A 26,931-nucleotide genomic window follows, 5' to 3' on the forward strand; every position below is an offset into this window, starting at 1 on the left:
ATTAGTGAAAATTCCTATCAAAGTTGTGGCATGAAGCATTCGTCAGATTAGGATCTTCATTATCCTGTACATTCTGTGAAAAGTTAAGACAAGTAGAGGTGGCTGAGGATAGATAACACTAAGAGTTCATTATGGAAACCTGCTTTGAAGCTAGCGCAGAAAGCATGTAAGTATATTTATCTTTGTGGTGTGATTAGTTGGCACTGTAAGAATAGAATTCCCCTTTCTGTTCAAAACCATATGAGTTTTCTGGTTTCATACCGTTAACTACTTAAAGAATTCATTTTATTACGCAGAACGAGAGCACACACCTTTAAGATGATTATAAAACTCAAAATGAAAACCACTACTAACATTTCACAGGTTAAAATAAAAGTAATTTAAGATGGGGAGACAGGAGGAAATAAGCTTCTGAAGAAATAATTCTTTAGCTTTTATTTAGGCTTTGTATATTGGAAGTATTGTCAGTTTGGGCTTTTCAGTTTGTAAGGGATTTGCAACACTTGAAAGACTTCAAGAATCCATTGTCTTTCTAACAGCTGTCCTCGCACAAGTGGTATTTGTAGAACAAAGTTAAAATGATTGTGAATGTTGTTTAGCCATAAGCTCTTATCTGGGTGAGTGTTTAATCATCGGTTTTAATTTCCTCAGTCCCACTCTAAATGCTCTGAGTGACTTTCCACATCAGTTTTACAAGTTTAAGGGAATACTTTAAGCAATGCAGAATAAGGCACAGGGATTTGGGGGGGTGGGGGGGTGGATTAATTAATATTCATGGAGTGGAACAGTTTTTTTCTTTCAGTGGAAATTCTTGCTTTACCTCTCAAATGCAGACAGGTTGGTTAATGCCCCTATATCAATTTTGTCTGAAAATACACCGCCAGGGAGCACCATTATTTTAGTATGTAATTGGGAATACCCTGAAATTGTAACTCAAGGCCATCAGAGTTTTCAGTGCTCTATAGTTTGAGAATGTGATAAAACTAAGGTCTTTGGAATGCAACTGTCCTTTATATATCAAGTGTGCTAAAATAGTGGCCATTGAGTTGTCTAGGTACTAGCAGCTGTGACATTTTTCGGTGATTAAAGTGCTCTTCTGTAGAAGCTACATATTCAGTGAAAGTGAACTAGAGGCTGCATTGCAGATACTCTATTTGCGTGTCTTGAATTGCCTCATTGTTTTTGCTTATTCTGAGAGATAACTGTGGCTGGGGCAGTGCTTCTCATTCTTTTTCATTGAAACTCAGCAAGTTCAAGATTGCAACAGCTTTAATTTTTGAAATTAAAATCTCACTGACTGCAACAAGAATGTGTATGGCCTGCAGGCAAAACTTGAAAATCACTGCATTACACCCAAATTTTAGCACTTTCAGCTGGTTTAGCAGTTTTGTTTAAGCTGACTCCCCCTTGGAAGACTGCTTTGCAAACATTCATCACCTCTTCAAGAAGCTTTCCTCACATAAAGATGAATGAAAACTATTTGCCACTTCTGTCATACAGTGTTCTTGTGCTGGATTTATTTGTGTGCATTAGTAAATGCATGTTAACTGACAAGTATAAGCAGCGTTGCAATGAAACCCTGTGTATTCAGAACTGAATTCTCAAGTTGCCATTACAGGCTGTACATTGATCTCAAAAGTAGCATATTCAGCACGTAATTGTAATTTCTTTCTTAGCCATCCCCTTCTTAGAAAGGAAAAACTTGTTCCACTGCTGGCGCACGCTTTTTGCACGCAGAGCATACAGATACTTTGGAAGGTAGAAAGAAAATTCTTTTTTAAATAATAAAATTTGAGGCAGAATGTATTTTCTGATAATATGATTGAGATTTTAATACAGTTTGCTTTTAGATAAGGTTTTATTTCCACTTTTACCTTTCCCTTTTTCTTAAAAATCTTATAACTGGTTTGGTAAGCAGCTGACTTGATGTCGAGTCACAACAATCCATTCCCAACTAGAAGAGTAATTTGTGTTTTTATCTGCTTCAGTACACTCAGCACAATTTGTTTGCATTGGAATCATTAATCAAAACTGAATCTTACCCTTGAAATAACTGAGACAAGTTGAGTGTAAAGAATCCCTGAATCTGAGCAACCTGGTCTAGAGGAGGTTGTCCCTAGCACTAGATGATCTTGAAGGTCCCTTCCAACCCAAACCATTCTAGGATTCTATGGTAATTTCAGGTTTTAACAGTGGCTGCAGTCTGAGGGATAACTTACAGCTGAATGTAACCCTTAATTCTAGTAGACAGAGATGTCTTTTATAAGGAAATTTTGCAAATTGAGACTTTTTAATAGGGAAAACATTACTTGTTTCCTTCATTAAAACTTGAACCACTATCTTCAGATTCTCCATTTACTTGCATGACAATAAAAAAACCCATATTTTTTCAGGTGCCAGCAGTTAGCTATGCTAAGGTTTCCTTTTAATTATGAGTATCTTGTGTTTCTGTAGATTTTTATTGATATTGACAGACTGTCTGGTAGCAGCAAAGAAAAAGGACTTGTCCTGTTCAATCTGAGCGGATAAAAGAAGTATGGAAAATGCCTCAAGTCTTGGAACGAGAATGGTGACTGCTGCTGGCAATAACAATGCATCAGGAGTATTCTGTGCTTTTTCCAAAAAAACGTGGTAGAATAATAGATAAAAATTAGGTGTCAGAAGTGATATTTCTTCCATTCCAGAAAGCTCCTTGTATTTACGACCCTTTGGATGCTTGCAGTGTCACACATTACTGCAGTTGTAGATTTTTGTTCAGTTATTCTTATAATGTTTGAATGAATAATTGAGTACTTCTCATTTTGATTGAAATTATTCAATAACTTTAAATATTCAGTAATTCAATTGAACTTTCATAGGTCCTGCTTGGAAAAAGGACTTAGTCCTAAATTTTTAACTTTACATGAGGACTTAGGGGAATAATGGGAATAAAGCTTCCCATTTTCTTAAAACTTGAACTGAAAAAAAAAGATAAATATGGCTGTAACATATATGTGCAAAATATTATGGGAGTGCTTTTTGCTTTCACATGTCTAAATTGCATTTAGGAAAGTTCTACTTAATACAACATGAGTTGGATTTACTGACAGTAAATCATACATACAGTTACTTATCTTTCTCATATTTCACGTATGTTCATGCAAGAGAGACCATGACTCTTTCAGTTGATGTAACAGAAGACTTGTCCTGGAAGTAGTTAAGTAATCTATGGTTGAAGGATTGGAGAAAAACCTAAATCCATTTATCTGTTAAAATGAACTTTTGGGGGGCCATGTTAAAACAATCTCAAGTTTTGTTTAAATCAGTTCCTTGATGCATTTCGCAGATAAGCCACTCAGCCATTTATGCTGGCACAAAGTGTGTGTGGGCAATGGGGAGGGAGGACTATCTGCTTTTAGAACAGTACCACCTAGTGCCACTTCCCATTCTTTTGTGGCCTGTGGTATATTTTAAGAATTTGATTAGAATCCATATGTGCTGACAGTATGTTGTAACTTTACATCCTTGCCAGGCTTCAAGGTAATTTGGTTTTTGGCTGCCTTGGCATCATCTAAAGCAACAGAAAAATATTACCATGTTTTCAGTTCTCTTCTAAAAGCCTTTCAAAACTGTTCAGCACTTCTCTTTTTTGCTCATCGGTTGTTTTTCCTCTCTCTGAACTGAAAGAATCAAGTCTATGCACACTGCTATCCGTATGAATATTTTTCTGTGTGCTGGCAAATTCAAGTTACTTGATAGTTCTCATTTGGTAAACTACTGATTTAATCAGAGCAGTGATTTTAATATACTCTGGGGCTGAGCATCTGTGAGGGATTTTTGCAAAAAGTTACCAGTGTTTTTCTCACTGAAATTTTTCTTCCAACCAAACAAGTGTAGTCTGAAAAGAAAGATCTTTAATTTGCTAACTTCATTTTTATATCGTAGTTGTAAATGTGCAACTTCTTTTTATGCTTAAATATAGTGTTCTATAGTGTTCTATAAACTGTAAAAAATTACTTCCGTGCTGTTTTCAGATCGAAGAATATGCGTGAAAAAACCTACTGTACTTCAGTCCAGCTATTTGCTAAGCCATCTGAATATTTTGGCTTATATGCTCTGTGTACTCTTTTGATGACAGGGGAATTGAGTGGATAAGCTTGACTGGGTTTATTTCCTTCGCCACATCAACACCTAACAATCTGGGGCTAGTAAGGAATGAGTTGCAGCTTGTGGACTTACCAACAGGTTAGTACTTCCTGAGAAATCTGTACAAGCTGACAGATTTGCTGGGGAGTGACAAACATAAGTTCTTTCTGCCTTTTTTTGCCTTTCTGTTGTCATGACAAAATAATAAAGAGGAGTTTTAACTTGTTCTGCTCCTCTGTCTCTGTGAAGCCACGTAATATGTTCCATCTGGTTCTCTACAAGCTTGAAACAACACCTTTGCAAAAATGCCTGTGGCTTGGATTATTAAAACAATAAATATGTGTCTGCAGGAGGTTGAGAAGCATTCACACAGTACAGTGGTGTGTTTTGCTCACAAAACGCGTGTGTTTTCAAATGTGTTTTGTCACAGTCTCAACCCGTTGTTTCATGTGCGTCTGAAATGGTGTTGCACTATTTATTGTGGTTTATATCAGCACTAGATTAATTGATTTTAATGAGTAGCATAAAGCGTTTTTTTTTTAATGGGATCTGTTCAAGCTCATGTTAGGCCAGGCATGTGGCCAGAATTTGAGTGTATGTATTGATGCAAAAGGGGTATTTTAGTAATAACATGATAATTTTAGAAGATTTGGAAGGGTTAAAAAATAAATAACTTTGATAGCAAACTTAACAGATGATTGGTGTTTTTTCAGCTGTTCTGGCCTTAAAATGAATGACAGATATATTTATGATTGAACTCAAGAGCACAATACTAGGAGGTATAATTTGGGAGATTAGACAGCCCAAAATAGGAAGCATTGAATGATTTTAAATTATTTCTGAATGTGAAAACCTGGAGCCATTTAATGTCTAATGAAGTGCTGAATCTTGTAGCACTTGGGCTAATTCTAAATTGCTTTATGTAGCATAAAGTGAATTTGTATTTTTTTTAAGCTTATAAAAAAGACCCAGTTCCTTCACTTCCAGGGTGCTGCACAAAGAGACTGTTCTTTTAACATGACACTGTTGTCACTTTTTTCTGTGTAATGTCTTTTGTTCATTTGTTTAAAATCAAAACAAAAAAGATCTGTACTTTGTAAAATTGATCCCATGTAAAATGGGATTTTGATTTTTCCCTCACCTTGTAAATCAGTATTGAAACATTTATGAGTGGTAAAAGGTTCAGTAGTTCCTCAGGCAACCAAGTTTCACGTAAATGTGAATATCTGAGATCTTATGCATATGTTTTAAAGCATATGCTTTGCTTTGCTTAGAAAATGTTACATTTCCTCTTTCAAAGCTTACCAGAAAGGCATGACTACTTAACTCTTTGATTGTTGGTTCTTCCATCACTATTTAGCCCAACTTCCTATTTGAGGGCTAGGAAAACTGTGCTGACTTGTATTTACTTCATAAACATATTGACAAAATTCTCATTTATGTTTCTGGATTAAAATAAGGAAGAAAAATCCTAAGATTGTTCATCATTAATGAAGAAAATAGAGCTGGGAGGTTTCCTGTAGCCTGGCCTCTGACATGAGAGCTCTAACAAGCATCGCTGATAGCTAGATGTATTTACAGGATTGGTGTAAGATAAGTAATGTAGCTATGAGCAGCCGCAAGAGCGGCTAAAGTTTGAAAACTTGACTTTTCCTTGAAAGCTAAGGGGAATGAAACTTGCACAGGAGATGCCATGATACCCTGGTGTTTGTAGGTTAGTTATTTTAGTGATAATGTATATCATCTTAAATTCTGCAACACATTGTACAGGTGGGTGAAAATTCTGTTGGGGATAAGACTATAACATCTTAGGGTTGATTCTTTTAACTGGAAAGAGAAAATGGTTCTGCTAAATGTAGAATGAGTACTTCACCATGGAAATGCTTTCAGGCATAGTTTATGGCAGAGTTCATTTCTCTTACAAAACTTGAAATCTATGCATGAATTTCCACCTTGGGGATTTGGGAGTGGATCTCATTGGCTTTGACTGCAAAATTATAACTCTTTCTATGTATTTATGTAATGCTGATGATGCATCGGTTTCAGTGCTCTGGAAGTGAGTGAGGTTGTAAGTTAATTCTTTGAAATGCAGTAAAAGTTCGACAATGACAAGAGTAATATACAGCAGGTTACATTGGAGATATGCTTGTTTAGTTTGTAAGCTATTTCTATTTACAAACAGAATAGTTAATAAACTAGTTTAGTAACTCTTCCTGTTTTCTCCCATGTTATTTTTGCTTTCCAGGCAGGAGCATTGCATTTCGTGGGGAGCGAGGTAATGATGAGCCAGCTATTGAAATGATAAAGGTGTCTCATTTGAAGTAAGTACATTAGCCTTGTGAAGTTTATAGATTTTACTTTACTGCATGAAGATCCTCACAATTTAATAGACATAATAGAAATTCCAGGAAAAAAACACTCCAGAGAGCACAGAAAAATGTGCAAAGCATAAAGAGAAAAATACTTTAGAATATTAGTTCAAAGTGCAAAAGCTGTAATCTTTGTGTGACTGACTTTCTCACTTCAGGATCCAAACACACTGCAAGATCAGTCATTAATATTTTAGGGTTTTTAAGAATTGAATTCACTGAACAGACCTTTTGTTAATATTAGGAAGAATGAAAGTGCTGAACAGTTTTTGTCAATTATGATTGTTATGACTTAATTCTCTTTTCTCCAAATTAAGGCATGCTTAAAACTAGAAGATTGGCATTAAAGGTGGGATGATTTTTGCTGTATTCATCAATTTTTCTAACTACGTATTTCACACCTTTGTAATAATTGTCTACTGGAAAACCAGATGTGAGGTATTGTTGTTTGAGGAGTCAGCTGATAAATGACCACATTGTTTGCATCAAGTCCTGCTTATGTTTGAGATAGTGCCTGTGACAGGAGACGTTGGTCTTTATTGTATCAAAAGTAATAACAGTAGTACTCTGAGATTGCTTTCCTGCGTAAATGAAATTAAAAATCTCAAGTTTAATATGGCACTGTCTCTAAATTTTAAAAGTGAGTGTTTTTTTCTTTACAGGGGAGGAAAAAAAAATAGTGTTCTCTAAGCTTGTATAGGAATATTTTTGGTAGTATGTATGTGAACCAGAACTGGAGGAGTTCAACCATAAAATGGTCTTATTAATGCATTAAAAATTAATACCTGCTGTGGGCATAGTTGAAGAGACTAGACTGTTAACTGAGAACAAGACAGGATAGTTCATTTCAGTGGAGACTAATGCAGTTATGAAGGGTTACATATAGCTGCAGAGCCTCTGTATTCTCAAGTTAAATGTGAAAAGTGGTAGACTGAAAGTGGTGTACTCATCTGGCTCCACAGATGAACGGTCTGAAGACATAACTGTCAAGTGGTTTAGTGCAAGAGGATTTTATGTTCATTTATCATTGGATTAGAGGAATGGCATGTGTCTGGATCAGATTAAAAATCTGTCCAACCTACAGTCTTAGTATGTCTTTCAGATATCTTGTGCAGTCATCAACTCGGCTGACTATGGCTAAATTAGAGGAGCTGCTGCTTTCTCGGAATGAATTCTGTGGTCTTCTTTACAGTAATTGAGCAGCACCACATGACAGAAATTTCTAATTCTTCTAGTTTTGAAAGAGGACTCATCTTCAGACACTCTTTTGCACCTCAGCAACACAATGAAATTACAACCTTTAGAGTGGGATTTCGCCAAATTACTCTGTTTCCTTAGTTTTAGAGGGTTTCCACAGTGGTACTATGGACAACACGTGTGAAGTGAAATGCTCAAATTAATATGGAATGATTAATATTGATGTAATAAATTCTTACCTGTTTTAGGCAGTATCTGGCTGTGGTATTTAAGGACAAACCACTGGAGATCTGGGATGTCAGAACATGCACTCTGCTCAGAGAAATGTCTAAAAACTTCCCTATAGCGACTGCTTTGGTAAGGAATAAAATCTGTTACTTTTTGTTAAATGTAGTATGTTGAGATAGTATCAAAACCTCTGAACAACTTTGCAGCAAAATGTTATTGTATCTGTAGCATACAGATAAGTGCTGTCATCCTTCCGTTTTCATCTGTCGTCAAATAAGAGGGAAGAAAAAAAAACAGGTACTGGTGGAAAAATCAAGTCTGCTCCTTTGGGTGATGGAGGGATTATAGAAAGACAGTCTTCACTGAAATCATTAAAATTAACAGAAAAATCCCCAGCAAATTCAGGGAGTAAACATTTGTCTTTCCCATTCCTTTCTTCACAGGAGTGGTCACCTTCTCATAACTTAAAAAGCCTGAGGAAGAAGCAGTTAGCAGCCCGTGAGGCCATGGCCCGGCAGACGGTTGCATCAGATACTGAAGTTAGCAGCGTAGAATCTTCTGTGATCAGGTATTTCTCATTCTAATATGATATCATGCATCAGTTGTTTTTCCACCTTGTGCCATTGTTCTACAGAACAAAATATTTTGGAATTGATTCTCAAGTGCCTACCACAGAGCTACTTAATGGGCCTCTTTTTAGCTTTTAGATATGGATCTTTGATGTATTGCTGGATGAGCGAAATAGAGTACCTGTTTTTCAGGTGCAGCAGTTCAGAAGTTACCTGATGCTTGAAGTAAAACCATGAAAAGTTGCCCATGAAAGTTTCCACAAGTGTATAAATGAGTTAGCTGTTGCTCCTGGATAAGTTGTTTTGAAGGATACATTCATTTTTGTGCTGCCTCTATGCATTAGTTACAGAGAATTTGCTTTGCAATTCTAATTTCAAGAAAGAAATACTTGTGTCTCATGGTGTTCTCTTTAAAGCTTATTACAGGAAGCCGAAAGTAAATCAGAGCTGAGCCAGAATATTTCTGCCAGAGAGCACTTTGTGTTTACAGGTGCTGATTGGCAGGTTTATCATCTCACAGTAGAAGGAAACTCAGTAAAAGACAGTGCAAGAATTCCTCCTGATGTGAGTTCAAATTTCCTGTATTGTTGATGCTTTAATTTCTTATCTGTTATTGCCAGAAAAAAAATCAGGAATATGCCTTGTAGTGACAAGTGGGCATTAATGCAGTGGTTTGAAATATGTAATTAAAATTCCAACATCAAAAGCCATATCAATTCTGGTTTTACAATCTTAATTTTTCTATTGAAAATACTGTTGAAATCAATGAATTGATTGATTGAGTACCTCCCATATGAAGATAGGCTGAGAAAATTGGGGCTCTTCAGCCTGGAGAAGAGAAGGCTGCGTGGAGACCTAATAGCAGCCTTCCAGTAATCTGAAAAGGGCCTATAAGGATGCTGGGGAGGGACTCGTCATCAGGGACTGTAGTGATAGGACAAGGGGTAACTGGTTAAAACTTTAACAGGGGAAGTTTAGATTGAATATAAGTAGGAAGTCCTTTACTGTAAGGGTGGTGAGGCACTGGGATGGGTTGCCCAGGGAAGTTGTGAATGCTCCATCCCTGGCAGTGTTCAAGGCCAGGTTGGATGAAGCCTTGGGTGGGATGGTTTAGTGTGAGGTGTCCCTGCCCATGGCAGGGGGGTTGGAACTGGATGATTTTAAGGTCCTTTCCAACCCTAATTATTCTACGATTCTATTATATGATTCTATGATTTTTTTTAGAATTTAGAATCTTCATAGGCCCTCAGTTGCTTTCTGAATAAATTACACAACCTATTTTTAGGAATTTTAATAAAGCGTATACAAAAGCTTGAATAACAAAGAGTATGTTATTGAAGCATGACTGTGTTCTGTTAATGGATTTTATCTTGCATTATAAGGACTTTGGTGGGCCAGAGCATTCTTTTCTGAATTTTAAGTTGGCTTTTCTTTTCTTAGTTATTCTGAAGAATAGTCTTTCTTTCAGTTGTTTTTTGAAGGCTTTGATAAATTGAACTTACAAATAGGAATTCTTTTCTTTTTGTTTTCTTTTTGACTCTATGCTAGTATTGTGATAAATGAGGTCTGTCATTTTGGTCTTTCCTTGCAACAAGAGATAAAGACCTGATTTCCATTGCTTTAAATCCGGAATTTCTTACAAGGAAATGTCTTCTGAAGCAAATATGACTGACGTGATAAATGCTTATATTTCATAGAATTGTTCCTGTTTTAACTGATAGATTTTGGTCTGTCATGTCATAAAATATTTAAAAAAAGAAATGTTTGTTCCTCTGTTTGGCTCCATTAATCATGAGATGTTGTTCTGCTTCTTAAATATTTTCAGGGAAGTATGGGTAGCATTACATGTATTGCCTGGAAAGGAGATACCCTGGTTCTTGGTGATGTTGATGGAAACTTAAACTTCTGGGATTTAAAAGCTAGAGTATCCAGGTATGAATGGAAATTAAGTCTGACAAATGTGAAATAATGAGTCTTAGGATGTTTCTCCCCACCTTTGTTTTTGCCTTCACTGTAGGAGGTCATCTGTAGTGTTTGAAGGAAAAAATGCAAGTATTCTGAAATACAGTTTCAGAAAATTCCTCCTGTGATACAGTTCTCTGCATTTCATCTTTTGTGTTTGTAATTGGAGCAGCTCTTTAGCAGCGTTTTTAAAGTAGCTAGATAGATATTTTCTGGCCTACAAAGATACTGGAGAGGGACTCTTCACTAGGGACTGTAGTGATAGGACAAGGGGTAACGGGTTCAAACTTTAACAGGGGAAGTTTGGATTGGATATAAGGAAGAAGTTCTTTACTGTAAGGGTGGTGAGGCACTGGAATGGGTTGCCCAGGCAAGTTGTGAATGCTCCATCCCTGGCGGTGTTCAAGGCCAGGTTGGACAGAGCCTTGGGTGACATGGTTTAGTGTGAAGTATCCCTGCCCATGGCAGGGGGTTTGTACTGGATGATCTTGAGGTCCTTTCCAACCCTAACTGTTCTATGATTCTATATTAAATCTGCAATGGCTTCTGATAAAACATTGAGTATTTTAACATTTATTTAAAGCATTTAACTTTTTTGTTTTTATAATTTGGATAGCCATTTATGTGTGTGTATAGAAAGATAGATTTTTCTCCTTCTCAATCTGTAAAATACCAGGATCTGCAACATTCATGGGAAGGATTTAACTGTCCACAATATTAGGTACAGGATGATTGATACTAATTTTTGTGCTTTGCTTTTCTTAGGGGGATTCCTACACACCGAAGCTGGGTGAAAAAGATCCGTTTTGCCCCAGGCAAAGGAAATCAAAAAGTTCTTGCAATGTACAACGATGGAGCAGAAATTTGGGATTCAAAAGAGGTGAGTGTCTGTTCTTTTGGTATGGGCTTCTTTGCAAAATGGGCATACTACTTCTGAAAATCAGGGCTAATCAGTGGTTAAGTTTTAATTAGTCCCAATTTCTTGCTGACAGTTATGTGGTAAATTTGTATGGCTTTTAGTTCCTGTAAAGGATTTTTAAGCTGTCATCAGTGAAAAGTTCCTTTCACACATAAGGCCGACAGTGTCTCTGAGATACTTTTTGTCATTCTTCTGTAATGTTTTTGAGGTAGACATTGAAAATTTTAAGAGGAATCCTCAATATTACAATTTAATTTATGGACAAGAATATTTTTACTACAGCTTTCTTAAATTCTCTGCATAGTCAAGAGTATTGATTTGTCATTGCATGGGTTTAATTTGGTAGGGAATACCAGGAACATCTTGTTAATGAACATTGACTAGTTTCTTCCTCAGAAATTCTGAAATGTTCACATATCTTCTGTGTTTGCTTCATGGGTCTTTTGAGGGATTATAGTACCATGGGGCAGGAAAGATAATTGTACTGTTTTAACTTAGCCCCTCAGAGTAAATCTGGGACATGAGAGTATGAAATGGGAATTTATGGGTTTTTCTGTTCACTTTGCAATGGGCACCAGCTCCGAACTTACTTCAACACTTAATTTGAACAATATGAAACTCTCTCTGATGATCAGAATTGGACAGCAGATACAACCAACACCTGTGAATTGTGTAGGCACAGTAGAATGTTACGCCATTAAGGACATTTAAGTAGTTTTGATAGCATAGGATACTCCTCCTGTAGCTGTTCACTCTCTTTTTTTCTGGGACAAGGAAAAGAGTTTCCTACATGAAAGCATTTATAATTAATTCATATTTTCAGCCAAAAGTCTTTCAGAATATCTATAGAAATAGTTTACTGTTTTCCATGTAATCCTCTCCTGAGAACTTTACCTACGACCAGTTACCAGTATTTCTACATTTTTCTCTATCACAGCTGAGAGTAATCATGCTCTAGTGCTGTTGGACTTTTAATCTCTCTAACTCCATGCTTTGCCCTAGAGTAAGTGGAACAAAACAGCAGAAAGCTGAGTGCAGCAGAGGCTTCATAAGTATTTCCTTATATTAACAATTACAACGTTTGGTGATGCTACAGAAGGGTTACAAAATGTCTAACTACTGACCTGTGGTTAAAAGTGCAGTTTGGAATTTTTTGCTTCTCTGGTTTGTTTGTGGACAATAAATCATCCTATTCCTATAATGTTATGTTAATAGTATGTCAAAATGTATTTCTGGACAAGCTCATTATTTATCAAGAAAGTATATGTTTGTGAAGAGCATGATTTAATTAATGAGACACTCACTTTTGCCTTGATGCATGTTGATCAGGGACTGGAATGGAAGAGTTTAACCAGTTTACCATGGAAATGTTACGTCAGACAAAACACGATTGATACAAAAACCACAAAAGGCAGCTGTACAGCTGTGCTCAAAAGGATCTTTTCTCAGCTATCAGTTGGGAAGTATTGTTTCAGGGCAACCATATGCCCTACTCTAAGGTTTCTGAATTTCCCTACTCTTCAGAAAAGATCAACATTAAAATGATTTATGACTGACTTCACCTTTTACTGCAAATTCTGTGGTGTGCCTTATGGGTGTGTGGCAGAGTCTTACACTGCGTGATGGAAAGCTTACTAAAAATGAAAAATAACTTTTCAAGGTACAAATGGTGAGCAGTTTAAGGAGTGGAAGGAACGTCAATTTCCGAATCTTGGATGTGGACTGGTGCACTTCAGACAAAGTGGTCTTGGCATCAGATGATGGGTGCATTCGAGTTTTAGACTTGTCCATGAAGCCATCATGTTTTAGAATGGATGAACAGGACTTAATAGGTATGTTGATTTCTTCTTGGCTGTTGACTGCTAGGTACTTCACTTTGAAAGTGAACCATAAAAGTGTTCAGCATTTCCATTAGAACAGAGAATTGTCACATCTAGAGGATTAGGTGTCCCCATAGTAGGTTTTTTATAGATGCAGATAATTTTTTTAGGCTTAGGTCATATAGGTGTGTTTTTCGTGCACGTTTAATCTCTTGAATAAGCTATACTTTTTAATATCTTAATTGCAATATAAGATAACAAAATAAGAGGGTTTTGTACAGATTTCTAGCAAGTTGACCTAAAAATCCTGGATACGTCAGTTGAGTGTCAGTACCTCCGTCACTTATATTCATTACATGATTTTGAAAGATTTCTTAACGTGTGAAAATGTTTTTTTGAATATTCCCAGAGATCAGTTTGTAGACTGATCTGTTGCTTTTCAAAGTAGATTTTCCCATTGAATTCTAAAATAGCCATATTGGTGCTGTTTGACTTTTTTGGCTGTATCTTTAAGAAGGGAATTTAAATATTGAACTATTTAAATTGCTAGCAAAGCTACATTTTTTTATTACTGATGTTCCAAATAACTGCATTTATTTTGGTCTTTTTTGGTCAATCCTGCCTTCACTTGTACAATTTCCCTAACATAAGACATATGTAATAAAGACATATGCAATAAAATTACAGTGTGGGGGGCTGTGGTGTGGGATGTTTGAGGAAACTCATAGTTTATCACAGCTATTTTTACTATCAAATTAATTCTGTTATATTAAGCTATAAAAATTAATGTTCTAAACCCAAGCACATTGAAATTGGGATATGCCGGGGTTTAAGGCTGCCTGTGATTTAACTGTCCTTCTGCCTCTACACTATGATAACCTTTTATTTACAAAATCAAAGATAAAAGATTCCTGTATCATTCAGTGCATATGAAGTACAGGGAATTGCTGAATATTTAATAATGTAGCTGGTTGATACTTGTTTTTCTCCTAAGTTAGTGGGTAATGTTTACTGTGCTTATCATCCAAACCTTATACCGAATAGACTTACTGCCTTAAAGTTGTATGATTAGCATACAACTATATAGCACAGTTAGTGCTGTAATTTAATGTTATTTCTTTACTAATATAGACATGTATTAAACTTCACACCATTCTCATCAAATGGTGGGAATTTATCCTTGTATAATGCTGTAGAAGCTACAATTGTAAACTAGAACTTGCATTGTGGTAGATTTTGGTATAGCTGTACTTGCTCTCCAGCATGTCCTTGTAGTAGGAATAATCATTGTATACAGCTCTACTTAATGTATTCCAGGAATCTGGCTAAGCTTAATAGGGAATCTCCTGAAACTCTCATTTGAGCATGGTTGATAACCTTCTACCTTCAATGAAATGTTTTTGCTTGTGTGTAAAGATAATCTTTTATGTCTAGTAAGCTATGCTGTGTATATGAAAAGACTGTGATTTATGAGTTTCTTCTGGTACTCGAAAACAAGGTGGTACATTTTATGGTTACTGAGCACAGTGTTATTGCACATTAGCTGCTCAACAATGAATCTTTTCCTTATTTCAGAACCTGCTTGGTGCCCCTATCTGCTTGTTCCAAGGGCTTCATTAGCTTTAAAAGCATTCTTGTTGCATCAGCCGTGGAATGAGAAATACTCTCTAGATATTATAAACACGTAAGAAGGACTATGTATCTATATGTAAAATGTTACTGTTGTTTTTAAGCCTACATCTTTTGTTAGTCTTTCTGTGCAAGTAACTGTTACACATATATGTTTCCTCACTCTTTGAGACAGTCAAGAAAATAATAGCTTTGGTATTTATTACTAAAAACAATTAAAAGAAAGAGCTTTAAGGTGAAGTATTTTATTTATTTTGACTTTCAGTAGAACTTGGCTATTGAAAATTGCTCTCTAAGGTGCTGGCAAGATTTTTTCTTTTAGGGAGCTGTGCTTCACATCATAGCTGGAGCACCTTTTTTATCCTTTATTGTTTGTGTACTGTTGGTGGCCACATATCAATGGATTTGGCATTGGCATTTTCATAAAATTCAAGGTTCATGAACAAAAGTGGTGAATGAAAGATTGGTGGCGCTGACTGAAGTTGAGAGAAAGCAAACCCAAGTTTTCACTGCTATTTTGGAACTACTAACTAGATAAAGAATCTTGAATGAATGGGTTACCCTAAGAATATGAAAGGTTATTTCCATATATGCGCTTGTGTTTTTCTACAACCACTAATACTCTTTAATTTCAGATAATTCTGTCATTTTGTTAATATAGGAAACCTGTTTACTTCTTTTCTTTTTTCTTTTATATCCAGTGATTACCCAGAGAATGAAAATATTAAAAACCTCCTTCAAGAGCAGTTGAATTCGTTGTCCAAGTAAGAATTTTCCTTATTAATATTTGAGTAAGCTAGGGAATTCAGGGAAGGCAAAACCCCTGAATTTGTGGCAGTTAACAACTTAATGTAGAAAGAATGCTTTTTGCCTCTCTAAAGATAAGCTTGAGTAATGACAGCTTTTATTTTAAACCCAGTTAAGTTTTATTTTTATGTAGTTCTTCAAGGTGGTGCTGTATTCATCTTATTGAGGATATTAATTTTTTATTTCTTTTTTTCTAATGAAAAATGCACCATAATACAATCTGAACAGTATATTTTTTTTTTTAAAGTAAGCAAACTGTCTCAAAATAGTTGGTTAAATACTGATTCAGTGCTCTGAATGCATTGTTCTGAATATACATGTAAAGCGTGATGGAAATCAGTACTGAATTTTTAACATGGACTTACCATAGTAGTGGCTGACAAGAAGAGTTTTAAAGACTCTGATTAGGGTTAGTATATAGTTTGTAACTGACCACTGAGAATTCATAATTCTATGGCAGTACTTCTCAGTGATGTTTGGTTCTTTGATATTGGTCCAGACTTCATTGGACACTGGTGCTGATATACGCCAAGGTTTGTTACAATATTTAAGCTCTGAGGAAGAAAAGACAAACAATTGTAAAAATCCTTTATTGAAGGTATACTTCCAGAGTAATGTTTTTACAAATTGTTCTGCTTACACGGAAAACAGATTTTGATATTCCATTCAAACTATGAAAAGTTTGGGTTTAATGTGGCTTTCAGCAGCCTGCTCTAGTGGAAGGTGTCCCTGCCCATGGCAGAGGGTTGGAACTATGGTTGGAACTATGGTCCCTTCCAACCCAAATCATTCTGTGATTCTATGATTCTATGATATTTAAAGAAAATAAACAGAAGGTTTTCCATTTTCCATATGTTCTTTTACTTAATAGGATGCAAAAGATAACTTAGCATATTTTTATTCAGCCTGAAGCATGTAGAAAACCTGAATTCATGTACATGGATTTCTTGGACTGTGGCACTGCGGAGTTGCAAAAATATTTGTAATTGAATTAATTGTGTAATTTGTAGAATCACTGCAGACCAATTTATTGCTTTGTGTACACCCTTGTGGTTGCTCCCTTTATTACATGAATAATGGGTTACTGATGGACTCGCTGTTTGTATTTAAACTGAGTGACATGTGTCTTGAGATCAGTTATATGTCAGATTATGTATACTTCTTTGTACTGTTTTGATAGATGCATTTTTTTCATTTCAGAAAAGAAATTGTGTATTTTGGGGTTTGATTTTTGTTTCAATTTATTGGTGATACATCCTATTTCTGTTCAAAACCAACCAATAACAAAAACTTGCACAGCATTTTACAGGTTGTTCATGGCCTTCTCCTTATCTCTTTTTTGCAGTGACATAAAGAAACTTTTGCTTGATCCAGATTTTACTCTCTTGCAAAGATGCCTCCTAGTTGCCAGGTAGTAAAGATTCTGATAACTATATCCAATGTTTCCTAATAAGTCTTGATCATATTAATGTATGTAAATGTGTTGATGTGTAAGTACTCAACTAACTCTCTTTTAACTCAGTCTAATTCCTAAACCACTTATCCATGTATTAAGAGTGTTTTCAGGGCTGAAAATGGCAATATTACCTTACTGAAGCAGTTTTGGTTTACTTGCTGCATGCAGAGAACTTCCTTGTGTTTTGGCAGTACTTGCACAAATGCGGTTCTCCTGCCTACATTGCATTTAGTTTTACAATGCCCAAGAATGTAATTCAGAGCTTCACAACACGCAATAGAATGTTTGCAAACATGCGAAGGCCTGCTTTTTATTTCAGGTGTGTTTGTTCTCTGTTGTTCTGCCTAAACTGTAGCTTATTTTAGGCTGTCTGTATTCAGGGATGTTTTTCAGACTTAATCACTAATACCCTTTTTCAATTACAGAAAGGTTCCTAAGTGTAAAATATTAATAAAATATCAATTTCCACATATTTATATGTTGAGCATTCACTGAGTTTAATTGCTATTGTAACAATCTTCACAGCCTCTTACTTATCTAGCTTGCTGACTGTCATTCCTTAATCTTATCTTGTAGTTTGTCCCATTGATAATGCAAAGTACTTGTGGTATACACAAGAATGGTCCTTGTAGAAAGATATTTTAACTGTATGATATTTTTATCTGACATATAAAAAAGACAAACGTATTTTATGTCCTGATTTGCGTCTTCTCAGACTGTATGGGGATGAATCTGAACTGCATTTCTGGACTGTTGCTGCCCACTATCTGCATAGCTTATCCCAAGAAAAGCCAGCAAAACAAATAGACACCGCTATCCTTCAAGAACAGTTGGTTAATCCCTTGGATATATGCTATGACATACTGTGTGAAAATGACTACTTCCAGGTATTTTGAGGAATTAGAAAATATCTGTAATAAGAATGTCATCAGCACAATAAATGCTCAGCATTGAAATCTTACTTACTAGCTTTTCACTGTATGTATTTCACTGTTATTAGTAACATACCACTCTGGGTTAAATCACTCCTCATTATTTAAAATTAAAGGGTGTTCCAAAAACTCTCAAAATATTTCCATATCTTGTAAATGCTTTTTTTTTTTTTTTATTTCCTGTCTTAGTCTTACATTTCAAATATTTTTTTCTTCTTCATGCAGAAATTTCAACTGGAAAGGGTAAATCTCCAGGAAGTGAAGAGATCAACATATGATCATACCAGGAAATGTGCTGATCAACTTCTTCTCTTGGGCCAGGTTTGTGGGTAATATCTGAATTTTTTATCTGTCCATTTTATGTACTTGCCCTGTTCAAGTAAAGCTTTGTCTGATTCATATGTACTGTTTCATACTTCTATTCACCCAGTGCACATTTTTTGCTGTCTTACTGTATTACTGCACTGCAGACTCTGTGTAGTGACACAGTCTATGGTAATATTTGTTGTTACCTGCTTCAAGACTATTCCATTTTCATGGGAACCCTAAAAAAAAATCCTTTTAGGTAACAAAGGATAAACCTAAGCTTTTGGCAGATCTGTACTGAGCAGTGAGACGCTGTACAGAGCTGCTTACTGACACCCTGTACAGGATAACTCATGAGCTATTCCCTGCAAGTGCAGGTGTGCTGCATCCATTTCCAGAAATAGCTTTGGTATTGCTGGCTTGAACTTAGTTGATTTCTATGTCACTTTGCATTTGAGCATGTCAACACGTTACCAGTAGAAGATGCCAGAAATACTTAGTCTGTAGATAGTAAGTTTAAAATGCCAGTTTCTTGAACTCCTAAAATGTCAGCTTATTGAATCACTGGATTTTAATATGTATTTAATGGGGCTTGTCATTATTTCTGTAATTACCTAAGCCTTCAGTTTGACTGACCTCACCAAAATGACCTCTCTAGAAGTCAGGCACCTCATTTTAGGAACAGGCAGAGGTGACATGCCTGTAGTGATTCATTCCATTTGGAGACAGGTGTCTGCAGGCAGTGTAATGAGCCCCACTGATTAGGTGCTCAGCTCTATGTTAGCTGTAACTAACATTTTAAATGGATGAATTCTACCTTTGTTTTAAAATAGCAGAAATTGAATCAGTCCTTGAGATCCTGGCTAGTTTCTGCATCTTTACAGTTTTATTTCTTCTCTGCCTATTTTTCTCCTCTTTTTATAACTCTGCAAAAGTGTATGTAAGCAAGGAAATAAATATTCTCTTCTAGAAATGTTGGTCTGTGATTAAACATATTCATGATGGGGTTTTAAATGTTATCCTACTGCATATGTTTAATTGAAATAGAATCCTAATTATTACTATTCTGGTAGATATTTTTGCACTCTAATTCAGAATAATTTTCGCTGGTATTTGTTCCATGTCTTTAAAAGGGTACAAATATTAAGTCTTTAACCAAAAGTAAATATGTTGTGGTCAAAGTTACATTTTTGTTTCTCTTGCCAGACTGACAGAGCAGTGCAACTGCTGTTAGAAACAAGTTCAGAGAATGCACATTATTACTGCGATTCACTCAAAGCTTGTTTAGTCACAACTGTCACCTCATCAGGTCCATCTCAAAGTACCATTAAACTGGTAGCAACCAACATGATAGCCAATGGAAAGCTCGCAGGTAAAAGGCAACTTTAATTTTCCATTTGCTTATAAACCAGTAATTCTGATCATTATTAAGGCTGCTAATGGAGATGGGAGAGAAGAAAGTCCTGTTGTAATAGATCTTGTATGTTGCATACGTAATAGTATGTACTACCTGGAGTAGTTAACACAAAAATAATCACTAATTTAGTTGTAAAGTTCAACTTGTTTTGATTAATTTTTATTGGAAAGCATATTTCTGGAGTAATTCTCGTAGCAGTTGTTTGCACAAAAAGAGGCCAAGCCCATAGAACCATGTGTTTTTACATTTTCCTAATTAAAGAATTAATTAAAAATTTGTTTCTTATTCCTGAAGTTTAAATATGGACTGAGTTTCCTTTCCAGTTTAGAAGTTGTTTCAAAAAGTGTGTCTACTTGCACATGCAGGTTAATTTTGCCTAATGGAAGAGATGTTCACCCTATGATGATTGACTGAAATACTCAAAAGACATGCAGAGAAAGTACAATTGTCTGTACTTGCCTGAAAACAATATTCTGTGGAAAAGTAACAGTTCACTGTCAATAATTACACTATGGGCAACATTAAAATAAAGGATTAGCTGTGAAATCTGTTTATAAGATTTACAAACACCATTATCTCTTTGTGATGATAAGTCCAGTGAACTCTTTGTCATTTGTATTTAGGACGAAGATAAATGAGAGATTTGTGAGGTCTTTCTAAGCCCTGTAGCCCAGAAAAAAAAAGTATAAAAGCTGACAGCTAGCTTATATGGAGAGCCGGATGGTAGAAATTAGGGGTTTTCAACATCTTCATATGCTAAGAAGGATATAGTGATCATTGTCTGGGGAGGAATGATCTGCTCGCACTTATATTGCAACTCTTTTTTTCCTTTAACTTATTCTATAGCGTGCTTTTTATTTTCCAGAGGGTGTACAGCTACTGTGTCTGATTGATAAGGCTGCTGATGCCTGTCGTTACTTGCAAACTTACGGCGAATGGAATCGTGCAGCGTGGCTTGCAAAGGTCTGCAATTTCCCCATTCTCAGTTTGCTAACAGAAATGACCTACTTAGTACATATAGGTGTGAAGGCTGATGAGGATGCTGAAGTTCTCCAAAGTTAGAAGCCTAAAAACCAATTTGAAATATCATCATCAGTTCTTTCCATGTGGTAAGCTATAAAAAGCCAATCCATTCAGTAAGTGTTGGCAGGTTCTTCATCAGCCTTTTGGCTACAGAAGTCTGCCTTGGTTGTCCAAATGATAGGATTGGGGCCTAATAATGGTCGGAATACTTAATTTTCTAATTTTTGAGCAGTGGTTTATGAAGTTGCATACAGCTGCAGCAGTACAGAATTCCTGATAAAGTACAAAAAATCCCCATTCCTGGAAGTGAATAAATAATTTGGCAGTGACATGCTGAGCTCCAGCTAGCCTGTGTGCTGACTTTATGTGGTTGGTACTGACTTCAAATTTGCATCAATTTCTGCTTTGCTATGCACACATTATTACAGTAAAAGTACCTAGAAACAGCATCAATTCTCCAAATTAAAATGGACAGGAGTCAGTAAGCATGATGATCTGTCTGTACCCCTTAATTAAAGTTTCTGTTATGTCTGCGGAAAGTGTGGAAAAAGTCATGCTCAGATTTTGTAAATCAGAGAATTCTGCTCTTAAGGACAAAACATACTTAACTTTTCTTAAGTCTTCAGTATAGGATAAAGATTTCCAGCTTCTTGATTCTTGGGCTTTTAGAAAAGCCTTGTGGTAAAGATAGTGTTAATCACATGTAACTGTGGAGTGACCTGAGTGGAGTATTTTTATGCCTATATATTTCTGATTTTCCTTTATATTAGATTAATTCAAGGGATAAGTGTACTTTTGAAAACAAAACTGGTTCATTTTGGATGCTTTTACTTCTGCCCAACGTGTTTCACTGAAAAAATTGGAACAGAAGTAGAATGCTGTCTTTAGTTAGCAACTGAGAATTCATCACTGGCTTTCCCATCTTATAAAGGTTCGTCTGAACTCAGAGGAGTGTGCCGATGTGTTAAAGCGCTGGGTAGATCATCTTTGCTCTCCACAAGTCAACCAGAAGTCCAAAGCCATTCTTGTCCTCTTGTCACTTGGATGCTTTACAAAAGTTGCAGAGATGCTGCACAGGTAAAGATGAAACAGTGCATTCTGTATTTTCCCTTGGCCAGAGTTGTTATTTAAGCATTTATAACATGGGGAGGAAGGGGGTCTGCAGTTTCTGACATTTTTTTCTATTTACCATGTTTTTCTTTAATGAACTCAGCAGTGCATCATTTCCGTGTGCTGGAACTGATGTTTCTGTTGCAATTTCAGGAAATACACTGGCATTTAAATTTACTGCAGGCTTTAAGTTTGCTAGCACCCCGCTGACCAAGCAGTAACAATTTATAGTAGCTATGATTATTTTTGAGTTGAGACTTGATCTTTCTAAGTTTTACATTAAGTGTCAGTTCCTTAAGTGCAGGAGGGCGGGGGAGATGTAAGAACTTGGGGAGACGGCAGTGCCAGATGAGCAGGTGCAGGAGGAACATAAGGCAGGACATGGGAGCAGTATGCACTTTTCCTGTATACAGCCTGGGAGCAGCATAGCAGCATTCACAGACATGAGGAAAGCACTCAGCACTGTCCTGGTGTAGTGAAACCGTAAGGACTGTGAAGCATGAAGGTGCAGAGAGCAAAGTACAGCAGCATTAGAAAATGAAAACAGTGTGTTTTGTGAAAGCGTGAACGTGTGTCATAGTGGTGGCTAAATGGTGATACTGCTTAACCTTGGTGATGATCAGAAGCCTGTTCAGCTCTCAGTGCAGAAGAGATTTGCCTCTCCACACCTAGGTGCAAAGTTTTAGGAAGCTTGTGTTCAAGTGTTTTGATGCAATGCTCTGGAATACTTTTCTGTTTTGTGTCCTAACAAATTATTCACTCTTTTTTTTTCCATTTACCAGTATGAGATACTTTGATAGAGCAGCTTTATTTGTTGAAGCTTGTCTGAAGTACGGGGCATTTGAAGTCAATGATGATACAAATATCCTTTTTTTGGAATTCTGTTTTTGCATCTCTGTACTCATACACAGTAAGTATGCGTGAGCCAAGGTTAGATGAATTCACCTGCACAGGAGCAGGAGTTCCTACTTTTATTTTCCAGGTTATGTAGTTTGAAGGAAGTGTGAGGAAAGAAGTGAAAAGGAGTCACTTGCATAAACCCATAACGTCTCCTCCTCCTCATGCTTTGTGAGGCCTGTGGCAGTGGAAAACAAACTAAAAGTGAAAAAAGGAATCATAAGAGAGGAAAGAATGGATGATAAAATGTTCTTTGCAAAGCTTTGAAATTATTCTATTACTGCAGCCTATGTAGTGAAATCATACAATCACAGAATGGTTTGGGTTGGAAAGAACCTTAAGATCATCCAGTTCCAACCCACTGCCATGGGCAGGAGTGCCTCAGACCAGACCATGTCGCCCAAGGCTCTGTCCAGCCTGGCCTTAAACACTGCCATTGATCTGTTCATTTATCTTTTAAACACTGTATCTCAGGTGAAAAATAATCCCTTCACTGAACCCCTACATCAACATAGTATTGTAGTTATTGAATTCCTTCGTGGAGGACTAAGTTCTGAGACAGTGAAAACAAAATTAAAGGTCAAGTTCAGATGAGCTGAAAATGTCGTAAGTATTTTTAAAAGTATCTGAAGTATCACTACATTCTGCACATCCAGCCTGGTGTTCTGGAAGCTGAACAGTTGCTCTAACATTTGTATTGTATGCAGTAAATAATAATGCATGTGTAAATAATACCTCCTAGGATTTTACAGAGCCATCACTGCTGTCAACCTGTAAATAAAAGAAGCCACTAATCAGTCATTTAGATAACTCCAGATCTAATTAACACATGTAGTATGACCTTGTAGTCATACTTGTAGTATGGCCTTCTTCATTCCTTTTGCAAGTTATGACATGTTGTTATGTTAGGTAGTTATGGATATCTGAAATGTATCTGGTTTAGTTTATAGCACTCTGTATATTGCCTGATAAATTCTAATATGCATTCAATAATAGCATTTAAAGCAACTTTTGTCTTTATTTGTGCTGCAAAACATTGGAGCACCTCCCGTATGAAGATAGGCTGAGAAAGTTGGGGCTGTTCAGCCTGGAGAAGAGAAGGCTGCGTGGGGACCTAATAGCAGCCTTCCAGTACCTGAAGGGGCCCTATAGGGATGCTGGGGAGGGACTGTTCATCAGGGACTGTAGTGACCGGACAAGGGGTAACGGGTTAAAACTTAAACAGGGGAAGTTTAGATTGGATATAAAGAGGAAATTCTTTCCTGTTAGGGTGGTGAGGCACTGGAATGGGTTGCCCAGGGAGGTTGTGAGTGCTCCATCCCTGGTGGTGTTCAAAGCCAGGTTGGATGAAGCCTTGGGTGACATGGTTTAGTGTGAGGTGTCCCTGCCCATGGCAGGGGGGTTGTAACTGGATGATCTTGAGGCCCTTTCCAACCCTAACTATTCTATGATTCTATGATTTTCAGCTGGGGAAAGCTAAGGAGTGAGAACAAAACAACAAATACAGAGTTTTTTCATTTTGCTACTAATTCGTGTTTTCCTTAATGTTTCATTTACATAAATTGATCCATGCTGTATATGCGGATTATGCCAGAAGCTTGAAGCTGCTGGGCTTTAAACAGGGAGCTCTTCTCTTTGCCTCAAAAGCAGGGGAAAGTGGTAAAGAGTTACTGACTGAGCTCAAACAGCCTAAAGAAGAAGTGACACAAGAGTAAGAATTTAATGTTTCGAAGGAGATCTGGGTTGTCTGTCAGACTGAGATTCTACTGTGTGAAAGTACACTTTTCTCTCGGATCACTGTAATAACTGGTATGTGTGATTTGAGCAAATATTGTTAAATGTGGGTGGAGGTGAGATTAAGAACTGTTTCATGTTCATTTTTCTGTTGAAATTGCCTTCACTTCCACGAGAGGGGAAAGAAGCCCATGATAAAGTTATACAAGAATATTTCCAACTTTTTCAACTCTAGCAGAAATCAAATTGAGAAATGTGTTGAAAGAGTTCTATACATGTGTAAAAGTCTCATCCATTTAAGTCTAAAAATCAAATCTTTTTGGTTCTTCACTGTTGTATTTATATGTATAAATGAGTCCATCTGTACTATAAAAATATAAATATATTTAAAGTTTAAATGTAGATCCCAAAACACACAGTTCTTTCCTGGAACATCATGTTTGCTCAATCTAATTTTCCCTTTTAAAATTACTGTTATGTTCAATCAGTTCAATGTATGTAATTTTTGTAACTGTCTTTAATGGCATCTTTAACAGGTTTACTTATGGAACATTCCGAAAATCCGTGAAACATCCTGTTTTTTCAATTAAAGTGTTGTTGTATTCTGTGTTATTCTCAAATGTGCACTCCCTGCACTCTTTAGGGACTAAATTCTGCCTTGTGTTGAGTGGTGGATGGGAGAAGATCCTACTTCAAAAGCAAGGTAGTTGCCTACAGAATATTCAGGAGACTTATGCTGTCTCCATGGTTAATTGTTCTGTGTCTTATTTGAATGTGTGACTAACCATAGGTAAAAAAGCCCAAATACTGGCTTCTTAATTAGTTACTTTTTATGCTAACAATCTTATGGTCCAGATACTTAAGGATGGCACCAATAATGTATTTTCTCATTTCTGTGCCAGTATTTAGGTTTTCGTTTGCATTATTGTTTCTTATGTCACATGTACCTTTTCTATTTATTACTGATTGACTGAGAAATTTCACAGCTGAGGAGTGGATGCTGATGTTAAATCCCCCTTGTCAATTGAAGACTCCGGCATGTGAAAATCTGTCTTGGCTAAAAAATAAACCTGTTTTTTTTAAACCAAGTTGTTGGAGCCACTGAAGTTTATGCAGTAGAGTCATGTCATGTAAAGGGTCTTTCATTTGGCTGTAATTTATGCATTGTCTACTTAAAGTCATAGTGCATTGGATTCTCCCTGTGTTCGAGTATTTGTGGATATGTATTCTACACTCCTTCCTGGGGGAGCACCAGCGTCAGGACATCTCTAACTCCTTAAGCCTTTTAGTTCATATCTAAAATAGCATTTCTGATAAAAGTTGAAGTTAGGCTTTTCAATAATGATGCCTTTTATACAAATTGAAAACAGTAGTTTCATCACTCTAAGCATAGAAGTGTTTTAACTGCAGTGTATCTCTACTTCTTTTTGCCACATCTTACATATACCATAAAATCCTTTCTGTTCAATGCAGTATGGACAACACTTATGTAGTGACTTTAGCTTGGGCAAACAAGTCTACAGTGAAGTTTGCCTTATCAACTGGTGAGCAGCAGAGCAGAGCAAAATTAATTGTCATTAATAATGTCCAAAATTCTGTCTCACTTTCACTACTACAGCATTCCTCAATTCCTCTTTTTATTGATAGCAGTACTTATGGACAAGGTTACTACATAGTTAATGTAAGCACACAAATCTTGTTCTTTGAGAGAGATCACATAGAATTGTTTGTCAGTGGGTCTCAGGAAAAAAAATCTGCTTTAATATACGGTTGGGTTTATAAATGTTTTTAAGCACATTGCAAAGGCCTTTTAATACTGAATGCTTCTATAAACTTACGTGTGAAGGTTGTAGAATATTGTGTGGCATTCCCAAATGAAACCTTTGTGATGAATAGAGAGTGTAAAAGTGATTGAAAAGTTTATTTGGATGATAATGCAGTCACACTAAATAAATAAAAACCCTTTAAAAATCTCTGTGTGTCTTGATTTACTATAAAAATGTCATCTGTTGCACTGGGATTGAGCGCTCATTTTGTAATTGTTATTTTGCCTTCAGGACCGGAACAGTGCTCAGAGCTGGTTTTAGTACATAGAGTTATACACACTAGTCACATTTTCCATATTAGTACCAATGCAACGTTGGGTTTGAGGAGAATTAATTCCCAAGCTTAACTAACAAACATAAAAGGTCAAATCAGAGCAGGACACTCTCTGTACTTCCTGATTTTTAAAAGCAAGGAAATAAGTAAGGAAAGAAAGTAATTTCCTTTCTGTTTTCATGCTACCCCACAGGCAGTAATACAAGACTTTTCCTTCCTTCTCAGCTGATGCCAGCAAGCGTTGCACATCCTGGTTTTGTCTGGGCAGTGTTCAGGGCCAGGCTGGATGGGGCTTGGAGCAACTTGCTCTAGTGGAAGGTGTCCATGCCTG

The 26,931-nt window shown here is 36.4% G+C and overlaps 1 protein-coding gene across 4 annotated transcripts in view; it reads left to right on the forward strand.

Annotated features, from left to right (window-relative positions):
• Positions 1-26,931, forward strand: part of WDR11 (WD repeat domain 11) — a 51,662-nt gene that overhangs the window by 22,417 nt on the left and 2,314 nt on the right. For 2 of the 4 annotated variants that reach the window (XM_065672390.1, XM_065672391.1), the window contains exons 12-29: positions 4,118-4,224; positions 6,371-6,446; positions 7,940-8,048; positions 8,363-8,487; positions 8,905-9,052; positions 10,314-10,420; positions 11,216-11,330; positions 13,030-13,201; positions 14,765-14,873; positions 15,520-15,582; positions 16,971-17,036; positions 17,797-17,968; positions 18,239-18,334; positions 19,526-19,691; positions 20,602-20,699; positions 21,691-21,836; positions 22,652-22,731; positions 24,324-26,473. In XM_065672390.1, coding sequence (XP_065528462.1) covers positions 4,118-4,224; positions 6,371-6,446; positions 7,940-8,048; positions 8,363-8,487; positions 8,905-9,052; positions 10,314-10,420; positions 11,216-11,330; positions 13,030-13,201; positions 14,765-14,873; positions 15,520-15,582; positions 16,971-17,036; positions 17,797-17,968; positions 18,239-18,334; positions 19,526-19,691; positions 20,602-20,699; positions 21,691-21,836; positions 22,652-22,731; positions 24,324-24,481 — 2,113 coding nt within the window. In that variant the 3' untranslated portion in view covers positions 24,482-26,473. Of the gene's footprint in view, positions 1-4,117; positions 4,225-6,370; positions 6,447-7,939; positions 8,049-8,362; positions 8,488-8,904; positions 9,053-10,313; positions 10,421-11,215; positions 11,331-13,029; positions 13,202-14,764; positions 14,874-15,519; positions 15,583-16,970; positions 17,037-17,796; positions 17,969-18,238; positions 18,343-19,525; positions 19,692-20,601; positions 20,700-21,690; positions 21,837-22,651; positions 22,780-24,323; positions 26,474-26,931 lie in introns of those variants that run through there. The other 2 variants (XM_065672392.1, XM_065672393.1) reach the window with 2 other exon arrangements.

The sequence above is a fragment of the Lathamus discolor genome, chromosome 3, assembly GCF_037157495.1.
Source record: "Lathamus discolor isolate bLatDis1 chromosome 3, bLatDis1.hap1, whole genome shotgun sequence".
NCBI classification, from domain to species: domain Eukaryota; kingdom Metazoa; phylum Chordata; class Aves; order Psittaciformes; family Psittacidae; genus Lathamus; species Lathamus discolor.